This window comes from Lepus europaeus, chromosome 1, assembly GCF_033115175.1.
Source record: "Lepus europaeus isolate LE1 chromosome 1, mLepTim1.pri, whole genome shotgun sequence".
Classification (NCBI taxonomy): Eukaryota; Metazoa; Chordata; class Mammalia; order Lagomorpha; family Leporidae; genus Lepus; species Lepus europaeus.
Window position 1 is genome coordinate 3,700,727 of NC_084827.1, and position 12,168 is coordinate 3,712,894.

Consider the following 12,168-nt stretch of genomic DNA (forward strand, 5'->3'; position numbering starts at 1 on the left):
GCTTACCCTTTTATTTAGACAGTGTATCCCAAGAAGAATGCCTTATGGGAAATCTCACTGTGTGCCCTGGGTGAGCTCAGGGGCCTCATCCAGTCTGTTAGCAATGTTCCCTGACTTACCTGGTCGTCATCTTTGGAGTGGCTGTGTGTGATCTTCATCAGGAATTAGCTCTCAGTGACTTCCTTAAGGATGTAAGATCCTCTAGGCTGAGCTCCTCACAGTCCTCCTCCTCTTTTGCAGAGACAAGACCCTGTGTCCTGGAACGCTACCTTCGTGAATCTCTCCAGAAGCGTCCTGGAGACCAGATACACCCTGCTGCCCTATCTCTACACCCTGATGTACAAGGCCCACGTGGAGGGCAGCACAGTGGTGCGGCCTCTCCTGCACGAGTGAGTGTCTGGTGGGGTCTGAGTGACCAGTGGGTGACTTCCTGCCTTCTCTAGGGTGGCAGGGGACGCCTTTTCACTGTGTTGTGTATGGTATTGGTGATGAGGTCACTTCTGAAATGGGAAAATTATATACTCCAGCAGAGGATCGTTTGTTTCCAGTTTGGCTGTGCCAACACCTTCCTGGCACCTGTAGCTATTCAGTGATGTGTTGTCCCAGGTCCCAGCGGCCTCAGGGAACACAAGAGAAGGCAATGAGGCAGACCTAGGCCAGGAGTAAGGATGCTGAGGTGCAGCTGGCTCCTGACTTGGATCTGAATTGAGGACTTCCTTCAGGCTGGGGCTGGGGCTGGCTGGGCTGTGACCGTGGCACCTTCCTGTCCTTTCCAGGTTTGTGTCAGACCGGGTGACCTGGGACATAGATGGTCAGTTCCTGCTGGGCCCGGCCTTCCTGGTCAGCCCTGTGCTGGAGCCCGTGAGTAGGGGGCCTCTGGTGGGCAGAGGGTCCTGGCTGTGAGGCTGGAGAACAATGAGGGAGGAGAGGCCTGGTGCTGGGGTCCTGACACCTGCTTCTTGTTCTGCCTGTGTCTCCTCCTCCCCTTCTGAGCCTGTCTCTCAGGGACTCTGGGCCTCAGCTCCTACAGCTGTCATATTATCACAGTTCTGGCTTCAAGGACATCAAGAATTAAACACCTCAGATGTTTGTGAAAATGTAATCATTTTTATATCTCCTTAATGAGGAGTACATAGGTTGGGGCAGGAGTGGAAATTACTCATTATTTTATTCCATGATTAGTGAATCGAATCATTTCAGTGGGATGGCTTGCAGGAACATGTGCGATCTTACTTCTCTCTGGCCCTCCAGGAAGCCTTGAACTTTTCTTTTTTCCTCTGTTAGTGTTTTGGCTTCTGTACCCTGCCAAAATCTTACCACACTACTTGTGGCTGGCATTTGACCCAGTGTAGAACGCCAGTTGTAATGCTTGCATCCCATCTCAGTTTTGTTCCTGGCTTCCCCACTCCCAGCGTCACTTCCTGTTTAAGTACACCTGGGAGGCACAAGGAAACTTGGTCTCCTGCTACCCTTCTGTGATTCTCAGGTGAATCCCAGGTTCCTGGCTTTGGCCTTGTCCAGTCCTTCTGTTGTGGGCATTTGGGGAGTGAAACTTCAGATGGAGGATTTATCTCTCTCTGTCTCCTTCTCACTCTGTTCTCTCTCTGCCTTTCAAATTGAGAAATTTTTAAAAAAAGTTATTGTATTATACCTCCATCATTTTTCTGTCCTACACTAAACCCAGTTGTTTGTCTCTTTGATGTGGATATCCTGTAGATCTGTGTGCTAATGGTGCTGTTCATCCCCTTTGGCATCTTGGAGAGGAAAGAAGGCTTTATGGGAGCCATTTGTTTGTGGGAGACAAATCTCCCTGTTTGCAAGGTCCCCCCCACTGCTGAGCTCTAGAACAATGCGGAAGTGGGTCCAAGGCCACCACTCTGGTTTTAACCCCTATGCTGGGCAAACAGGGTTCTCTGTCCTTGGTAGCCATATCCTAGCACCCATGCTCTGTGCTTGATTCCAGAACGCCAGAGAAGTCAGTGCGTATTTCCCGGGAGCCCTCTGGTATGACTACTACACAGTAAGTTTTTGTAAATATTCGTACAACTTGCATTTAATTAAAATTAAGATTTTAGCCGGCGCCATGGCTTAACAGGCTAATCCTCCACCTTGTGGCGCTGGCACACCGGGTTCTAGTCCCGGTCGGGGCACCAATCCTGTCCCGGCTGCCCCTCTTCCAGGCCAGCTCTCTGCTGTGGCCAGGGAGTGCAGTGGAGGATGGCCCAAATGCTTGGGCCTTGCACCCCATGGGAGACCAGGAGAAGCACCTGGCTCCTGCCATCGGAACAGCGCGGTGCGCCGGCCGCAGCGCGCCTACCGCAGCGGCCATTGGAGGGTGAACCAACGGCAAAAAGGAAGACCTTTCTCTCTGTCTCCCTCTACTGTCCTCTCTGCCTGTCCAAAAAAAAAAAAAAAAAAAAAAAGATTTTCTTGTTGGGATTAACCAATATGTAGAATACGTGTGTGTCTTTAATTACTCTTTAAGGGTGTTTGGTCCCTGTTCTTCTGAGGAAGAGATACTTGTTTCCTTGTTGTCAACAATAACTAATCCTTCCCTTTAAGTAGCAGTAATTAAACATGAGAATTTGCCTGACAGTTGTCAGTATCTGGAAAGTTATTGTTGTCCTTCTGGAAAGGTGTGGGAGGACACAAAAGCGACTCCTGGTGAGAGAGAAGGCCAGCATTCCTCTGTGGAGGGTGCATCAGATTCCATGAGGTGAATGAAGGGTCGTTCTCCCTCCTCCAACACTGCTCCGTGGTACAGAACAGCTTGTGGTGCTGTGGCTCAATAGGCTAATCCACCTGAGGTGCTGGCACCCTGGGTTCTAGTCCTGGTAGGGGCGCTGAATTCTGTCCCGGTTGCTCCTCTTCCAGGCCAGCTCTCTGCTATGGCCCGGGAAGGCAGTGGAGGATGGCCCAGGTCCTTGGGCCCTGCACCCGCATGGGAGACCAGGAGAAGCACCTGGCTCCTGGCTTCGGATCAGCGTGGTGCGCCGGCCGCAGCGGCCATTGGAGGGTGAACCAACGGCAAAAAGGAAGACCTTTCTCTGTCCCTCTCACTGTCCACTCTGCCTGTTAAAAAAAAAAAAAAAAAGAAAGAAACAGCTTGTGGAGTGAGGGTCTCTGGGACCCATTCCAAGGCTTTTGTAGTGTGAGCTGTACAATCCAAATGGCAGCAGATTCTCCCAAGATGTCCTAGCAACAATGCAAGAACGCATTGAATGTGAGAAATGCGGTGACAGGGGTGTGCTGAGGGGGGATGAGCAATGTGTTCAAATGGTGTGGATGAGATAGTCATCTCTCCTGTTCTGGCCCACAGGGTGCGGATGTCAATGCAAAGGCCCAGTGGAAGGTCCTGCCCGCCCCTCTGGACCACATCAACCTTCACGTCCGTGGCGGCTACATCCTGCCCTGGCAGGAGCCTGCGCTGAACACCAACCAGAGGTGAGCGTGGCCTGGGGCCCCCTTTCCACAGCAGTTAGTGCACCGCTTTGTAATGAAGCCCGGCAGTGTGGAGGCACGGACGCTTACTGGTGATGTTTGAGATATTTCTGTTTTCTGTGAAATTATTGACATCAGAAGAAGGTGCACCTGGTGACTTTGCCTTTGTTCCTAAGGAAAGGTAGCGCCATAAGCTGATAGTAACTTAACTCCTCTGAGTTATGTTTGAATCAGGTCTTTAAGTAGCTTGCTTTTATTATAGTCAAGAGATGTGTAAATAAAAATAGTTATATAGAATCTCATACTTCCCACTTTTCTTTTTTAAATTAATCTTTTTATTATTAACACAAAGAGCATATTTCATAGATGCAATTCTATGACAGAACATAATGACACTTCCCGCGTTCACTCCCTCCCTCTCTCCTTTCTACTTCCTTCTTTTCTTTTCTTTTCTTTTTTTTAATTTTTGCAACAATGTATTTTAGGTGGAAACATTCCAAGGTAATTTGAAAAAATCCTTTGAGGTTTAGTCTCTGTTTGTTCATAAATGCTGTTTCCCACAGTCGACAGAACGCTCTTGGTCTTATCATTGCTCTGGATGAGAACAAAGAAGCAAAAGGTGAACTTTTCTGGGATGATGGAGACACCAAAGGTGAGCATGTGATGATAATGTCAGGAGCAGTGCTAGATGAACCACAGGTGGAAGGGACCCATGTCTGTTAGAATTGTCCTCATTTCTACCCAAATACACATTCATTGTCATTAAGAAGCAGAGAACTGCAAATCACAAACCACGAGGAGGAGTTACCTAAGACCTGTTGGGCTGGCCCTTAGGAAAAAGGCAAGAAATAACGAGTGTTAGTGAGGGTGCAGAGAGAAGGAAAGACTTGCATTCCATTGATGGGAATGCACATTGGACCAGCCATTGTGGGAAACAGAATGGAAGTTTCTAAAGGAATTACAAATAGGTCTGCCATCCAATTCAGCAATCCTTCTTCTGGGCATATGTCCAAAGAAATGAAACCAGTGTATTGAAGATGTATCTGCATCTCCATGTTCATTGTGGCACTTTTTATAATAACCAAGATATAGAAGTAACATCCACTGATGAATGAATATTATTCAGCCATAAAAAGACAGAAGTGTTGCCATTTGTGAATCACACACAGACAGGGAGAAATCTGTTTCTGTGACGGACAGGCCAGTCTGACTTGTCATTTTCTCACTTTCAGATACTGTGGCCAATAACGTCTATCTTTTATGTGAGTTTTCTGTCACCCAAGTGAGTAACCAATTTCTATGAATCTTAGGCATGGGCTTTTGTCCGTTTATTAGCACATGGGGTTATGTTTGTATATTCCTGTATTTGAAACTTCGTATGAACTTATGACTCTTGTTGAGTAACATTTCCAGCTTTGCTTATCTTGTCCAAACTGAATCAGCCATGCCATCATAGAAGGCAGTGATCTGAGGACAGCTAAATCAAAGCATCCAGCGTTTCCAATGACAGTTGTAAAAAATACACGTGTATCATAGATATTTCATAAATCAGGGGATTATTAAAATAATATCTACTTCTTAAGCACACATTATTAGAGATAGCTTGGAGATGCCCAGAGAAGTGGAAAGTATAGAATACTTGTGTGACTTGAGCATCTCTATATGATTCCTTTGTACTTAACTGTCCTTGATTTTTTTTTTTTTTTTTTTTTTTTGTAGAACCGCTTGGATGTGAAGATCTCACAGTCAGGCTACAAGGACCCCAACAATTTAGCTTTTAAAGAGATTAAAATCTTTGGGACACAGGAACCTAGCAATGTTACAGTGAAACACAATGGTGTCCCGAGTCAGATGTCTCCTATGGTCACTTACAATTATAGCCTGAAGGTAAATACCCATCTCCTTGATATAATTAATCAAGAATGGGTGTAGCTTCCTGGCATGGTAGCATGAGTTCCTGAAGGACCAGAGCAGATGCTGAGACCTGTGTGGGGGTCACGGTTTGGGAAGGAGAAAAGAGATGAGGAGGTGGCCGGAGCTGGCATGAACGGGGAGCTGCTGAGGGATGGGCACAGGTGCAGTGGTCTTTCCACGCCACCTCCCCATTTGTCACTCAACGCTCTGCTGTCTACAGCTTGGCATTCAAATGAATAGAATTGTGGGACACAAAGGAGCAGGGTTAGCAAGGTGGGGAGCAGGATTAGAAGGGAAGTGAATCTGAAAGCTATTGTGGGGGTAAAGGAAGAAGTCCCATGAATTACATTTCTGAAGTTTTTTCCAACAAAACTTTGGTTTTGAGATATATGACTTTCACCCTGAAACATACATTTTAAAGAAATACTTTAAAGAATTTGATAATCCTCTCTAACGGATAGATATTTTGTTAGGTAATAGAAGTAAAATATTTTATTGGTTGTAATGAGATTTGACATCTTGAACAACTTGTAATCAGTTATCATTTATGAGGAATCTTTTCCCAAGATAATCCATCCCACAAAGTACTCCATGTCCCCACAATGGGAAGCATTGAATGCATGTGTTGTGAGAGACATTTCAAATTTGGAGAAAATCAGTCAATTTTCTACCACAGTGACAGACTGATGGCATTTGAAGCTTTGTCCAGACGGCACACATTAAGGACACATCCACTGTGAGCTTTGAATTCCAGTGGCATTCGAGTGGATGAGTGTGTGGTGAAGTACAATCCTCTTAAAGGATTCAGAAAAGAAAACGCACTCAATAAAAAGATATCAAATAAATCAATTGTTATGAGATCAAAGAACACTTTTTGAAATTTGCTAGTGAGGAAACAATTTATACATGTGAAACAATTTTGGAAAGAGGCAGGCAACTCAATGTATAGGATGCAGTAACTTAGGCTAAATTGGATATTAAACATTTAATAGAAGTGAAAGCAAAACTTCAGAGCTGGAGTTGGGCCTTGGGTGATGGTGTATATGACAGGGGTTTATCAGATACAGAAGACAGGGAACCCCACTGGAACATAACTGATTTGGGACTTCTGTCTTTTTGCAATAAGAGATGTGCGAGGTGGAGAGAGAGGGATATTGGTTCAGTGTCTCAAAGATATCAAGGCTGAAGTGTTTGTTTTCTCTTGGGATTAGAAGCAGCTGCTTAGTTTCAGTCACTATGCCCCTCTTTTAGCAGAAATAGAGGGGGAGAGGGGAGAGAGAGAGTGTGTCCTTAAACCAGGAGAAAGACACTTTGCAGGCAGCTCTCAGTGTACTCGAGCTTATGTCTTAAAGGTGACAGTGACATTGCATCGATGAACTCTTGATTGGAACTTGAGTATTCTAAGCTGAAATGGTGAACAAGAAAGGAACATTTTACATGGGACAGGCAACCAGCAGTGTATTCAACAAATGGGCAAATTTTCATAGAAAAGAGATACCAGAATAATGGCATCCGAGAACTGAGAATAGCATAACTTTATTACTCTATGAGTTTTGTGTGGCTGGCATAGGGAGGATTAACACTGGGAAGGAGATAAGTTTGAATAGGATTTCTGTAGTTGGGTTTTGTTGGATCTTAGGTGTCCAAACGAGCTCCTACAGGACCTATTCTCAAACAGTCTCATATTGATTCTGAATCATGGCTGTGCCATTATGCAACCCTTGTCTAGGGATCTCAGAGAGTTAAATTAATGGGACAGTGAGGTGAGTGATGATTCATACTGGGAGACTGGGAGAAGGATGATTATCTCTATAATGTGATTTTTATGGCTGCAGACATGAGAGAACTTTCTTTATATAAAGTGCTATTTATGGACTTGATCAAATAAGAAAGGTGAAAAATAATATTAAAATGAGAGTGTTTGAAATGTTGAGTGGAATTCCCTGAGGAAGATATGGAACCTAAGTTTCTGGGCTTAGAGAGATGAAGTGGGTGTGATGTTAGAAATAAAAGCAACTATAATGATTTTGCCCATTCCTTAATTTTATTGTTGATAAAAATGAGACCCAAAGGATGGAAATAGTTTGTCACAGACAAATGAGAAGGAGCACCCCAGCCGTGTGATCTTCATTGCTGTTTTCTGTCCCCCACTCCGGACCGCTGGGGAGCCCTGGTTTAGGGAGAAGGGAGTAGGACAGAGGCTTTCTGACTACATCCAGGGGAAAGAGGACTCAGAGAGGGAATACAAAGGGTGTACGTAGCAGATTCAGCCCACCCTAACTCTTCCTACAATGTAATGTGCCAGGTTCTGAGAGTCGGAGAACTTGTGCCCCTGAATCTCCCTCCACCAAGCCTGCAGCATCCCATCAGCTACAGTCGTGTGTTCCAAGGGGGTGGAGAATCTGGTTTCTATTTCATTTCTTAATAAGACATGAATCTGTGGATGACTGTCCTTGCGCCTTTCCCATCCCCACAGGTTGCCGTTATCACAGAAATTGACCTTGTCCTGGGAGAAGCGTACACGGTGGAGTGGACCTTGACGACGAGCGATGAGGAAAAGATCGACTGCTATCCTGATGAGCAGGGAGTTTCTGCAGACAACTGCATTGCCCGTGGCTGTGTCTGGGAGGTAACCAGGCTGGTGGTGTTAGCACGTCTTAAAACCTCTCTGCTTACTCTGCACCTTCAAAAAGATAGCCCCAGCACATATGTGCCTACTTAATTCTTAGCATGAGCCTCCCTAAAATCCTGCTTTGGTGGTGGAGAGTGGTGGCAGTTGGCAACAGGAGTGGGACACATTTTATAGATAGATCTATCTATCTGTTTATCTGTCTATCTATATCTATATCATCTATATCTATATAAAGTACTTATTTTATATATTAAGTACAGTAAGTATATATTATAATAATATATAAACTATATATATATATATATATATTGTTCTAGAAGGTCAGGGGTTTAAACTTTTGCCATCACCCACTGATGTGTAAGTGAATGAGTGATGGACTTGCCCTCTTTTCCTATACACTGCACCCCCCACTGTTTGTATTTTCTGTTTCTGAGACCACAAGCTCACCCATCATATTCCTTGTCTTTCAGGAATCCAGTTCTCCTGGGGTCCCTTTCTGCTACTTCGTCAATGATCTATACTCTGTCAGCAATGTTCAGTATAACTCAGATGGAGCCACAGCTGACATCTCCCTAAAGTCCTCTGTTCAGGCCAACGCCTTCCCGTCCACACCTGTGAACCCCCTGCGCCTGCAAGTGACCTACCACAGGAATGAAATGCTGCAGTTTAAGGTAAGCCTGGTGTCTGCATCAGATACGGCCTAGCCCTTCTCAGTTCTATTATTCTGTGCTATTTTAGGTTACAGGATCCTTAAATGAGTTTGCTTTTTTAAGTTGATCACATGCTAATGGACTAGATCCTCATCCTGATCCTAAGCATAAGCAGAGGCATTGATGGTGGGGTGAGCAAGATTGGATGTGGGGAGACAAATTATGAGACTGTGCAGGCCAAGTGATGAGTGAGTCTGGGAGTAGGTTCCAGTAGGGATATTAGGAGCCATGGGCTTCTTTTGGAATGAGAAATTGAGGCCGGCGCTGTGGCTCAATTGGCTAATCCTCTGCCTTGCGGCGCCGGCACACTGGGTTCTAGTCCCATTCGGGGCGCCGGATTCTATCCTGGTTGCCCCTCTTCCAGTCCAGCTCTCTGCTGTGGCCCGGGAGGGCAGTGGAGGATGGCCCAAGTCCTTGGGCCCTGCACCCACATGGGAGACCAGGAGAAGCACCTGGCTCCTGCCTTCGGATCAGCGCACAGCGCCGCAGCGGCCATTGGAGGGTGAACCAACGGCAAAAAGGAAGACCTTTCTCTCTGTCTCTCTCTCTCACTATCTACTCTGCCTGTCAAAAAAAAAAAAAAAAAAAAAAAGAGAAATTGAAATTAGGTGCCGGTGAGGACGGAGAATCATCACGAATGGTGACCTTGTTTCTAACCCGTATCTGCCTGTGAATAGCAGTGCTGATTACTGAAATCAGGAATCTTGAAAAGGCTTGTGCTTGGTCAATACAGCATCATTGGTTCAGGCTTTATCCTGAATTGGAGGAACCTGTGAAACAGTCAGCCACAGACAGTGCTTTTTTTCCTTCCGTGATTTATCTACATCTAGGGGTTCAGCAGTGTTCAGGTGTTGTTAGATTTACCTATGGAACTCTAAGTGTCTCGGGGACAGGAATTTGTCCCTTTGCCTTGGTGCTTCTCAACTCCAACAGGGCCTTGAGTGTGTAAGCACTCAGATGTTTGTTGAGAGTAAATGAATGAGGCGCCTCCTGGTGTTGTGTGAAAGATTCCTCCAAATCTGACTTCCACGTGGACTCTTCTCTGCAGGCATGATGTTGTTTGATGTTTGTATCTTCACTGTAGCTCTTCCATGTAGCAGGCACCTAATGGGTTTCAAAGAATCAACTTTTCTGGGTTTTTAGCCTTAACTCTTCTTTTTCTGCCTCTTGACCATGAAGTAGCCCTCTCCAATCTATTATCATCTTCTGAGTTTCTTTAGCATTCTGTTACATTGTGTGTATGATTTCTTTTACAATTTATTTGATACTGGAATGTTGGAGAAAGAGATTTTCCACTTGCTGGTTCACTATTCAAATGAACAAGGCAGCCAGGACTGGGCAGGCTGAGGCTAGGAGTCCATAATTCCTTCCAGGTGCTGCATATGGGTGGCAGGAGCCCTTTCACGTGGGTCATTGTTTGCTGCCTTCCCAGTGCATTGGCAGAAACCTGGACTGGAAGCAGAGTGACTAGGAGTGGAAATGGCACTCAGACTGTGATGGCAGTTCAGCAAACGACAGCTTGAGCTCATCTGTGCTTGGTTCAAGGGTACAAAGGTTTTAAGACTCAGTTTGTATTTCCTATGAAAATCTCTCGTCTCTCAGGAACTGTCAGGCACTTCCTTTGCATGGTCTCGGCATTGACGGTGCTGCACTAGCACACATCACCCAGGAACTGTGGCTGCTGCTCGCTCGCTTCCCATTAGCAGGTGGATTTCTTAAAGTCATAGCCCTGACTTACTCAGATCATATCCATTGTGCCATATAGCATCGTGTAGAGATACGGCAGATAATCATGAATCAGATTTTCCTACCACTTTCAGCAGGGACATTCATAATTATTTTAATAAAAAAGTTGTGCATTTGGGAAGGTTATTCAACTCTGAGAAGTGTTCAGATATTCACTCTTAAGCAATACACAAAATAGAACATAGTATATTCAGAAATATCACAATGATTTCAGAATTATTTTTCCAGTTGGTACCAATGTCCAAATGAGTATATGACTGTAATAGGAGCCTTAAAAGTTATGTGACAGACTCAGGTCAAAATGTTAAATCTGACATTATTCTTTGGTATGATAATGAAATCCTAGCCATCATGAACTTAAAGAAGACAAAAAAATATAGCATATAGGCTGTTTGTCAAACACATCAAGGATCATCCAAGGGTATAGATTTAAAGGAAACTATCAGTGCTTAAGATCTTTCTTTTTGTTTACATATAGAGTTGTACGTCTGTATGGTGTAGAATCAAGGTTTGGATACATTTACTCATGATGTATTGATGAAGTCAGGATATTTCAGTTATCCATCATCTCAGAATCTGTCATTTCTCTGTAATGAGAACATTAAAAATGCTTTCTTTTCTCCTTTTTTAATTACAAAATATTATTCTATTAACTATAATCACCTTCTTTGTAGTAGAACACAAAACTTTATTCCCCCATCTGCACCCTTGTCTAACACCTGTTTCCTCTGGCCTAGATCTATGACCCCAACAACAGTCGGTATGAGGTCCCAGTTCCTCTGAACTTACCCGGGGCTCCAGCCAGCAGCCCTGAGAGTCAGCTCTATGAGGTCTCCATTGGGGAGAACCCATTCGGGGTCGTGATTCGCCGCAGGAGCACAGGCACTGTCATGTAAGTGCTGTCCTTGGAAAGTCAGCTGCTGGAGGCCCGCGGGAGGTCCGTTTATTCTCCAATCCCCTGTCTGTGTTGCAGCTGGGACTCTCGGCTGCTCGGCTTCCTGTTCAATGACCTGTTCATGCGCATCTCCACCCGCCTGCCCTCTGCGTACCTGTATGGCTTTGGGGAGACGGAGCACACGTCCTTCAGGAGAGACCTGAACTGGCACACGTGGGGCATGTTTTCCCGAGACCAGCCCCCGGGGGTAAGGACGGAGCGCTGGGTTCTGTGTCTGCCTCTCTGCCAGCTCTGGGTGTGCACATGCTGTGCTGTGCCCTCCCAGACTCCACCTGCTGGATCCCACATTCTGCTTCTCTACCAGGGGTATAGTACCCAGGCTCTCTGTCTCAGCTGTGTTTAACTTATTCACAAGGAAGACTGGACCCCACGGGAATTTGCTGAGTTTCTTTGTCGACTACAACGTCTCTTAACTCCTGCTTCCTCTCTTTTATGGTTCTCAGTACAAGCTGAATTCCTATGGTGTGCACCCCTACTACATGGGCCTGGAGGAGGATGGCAGTGCCCACGGAGTGCTCCTGCTCAACAGCAACGCCATGGGTAAGGCTGTAACAGTTGCTCTTATTACTTTTGTGCACCATTATTACTAGAGTAACTTTAGAATATATTTCATTCAACTACTCTCGTGTTCAAAAATGTCATCTTGTACGCATGATGTAACTTCTTTCTGTTTATATTTTCTGTTTCTTCCAGCCCATTAGCAAGCAGTAATACTTCACCCAACTCTTATTTTGATAAATATGCACATAAGAAATGACAGAAAATGAGTT

The 12,168-nt window shown here is 45.2% G+C and overlaps 1 protein-coding gene across 1 annotated transcript in view; it reads left to right on the top strand.

The window, feature by feature from the left end:
* LOC133761791 (maltase-glucoamylase-like) overlaps positions 1-12,168 on the top strand; it is a 180,687-nt gene that overhangs the window by 59,077 nt on the left and 109,442 nt on the right. Inside the window, exons 40-51 of the mRNA XM_062194622.1 lie at positions 241-389; positions 777-861; positions 1,964-2,020; positions 3,320-3,444; positions 4,005-4,093; positions 4,674-4,723; positions 5,161-5,328; positions 7,832-7,984; positions 8,458-8,658; positions 11,181-11,335; positions 11,417-11,585; positions 11,842-11,938. Of these exons, the coding sequence (XP_062050606.1) occupies positions 241-389; positions 777-861; positions 1,964-2,020; positions 3,320-3,444; positions 4,005-4,093; positions 4,674-4,723; positions 5,161-5,328; positions 7,832-7,984; positions 8,458-8,658; positions 11,181-11,335; positions 11,417-11,585; positions 11,842-11,938 (1,498 nt within the window). The remainder of the gene's footprint in view (positions 1-240; positions 390-776; positions 862-1,963; positions 2,021-3,319; positions 3,445-4,004; positions 4,094-4,673; positions 4,724-5,160; positions 5,329-7,831; positions 7,985-8,457; positions 8,659-11,180; positions 11,336-11,416; positions 11,586-11,841; positions 11,939-12,168) is intronic.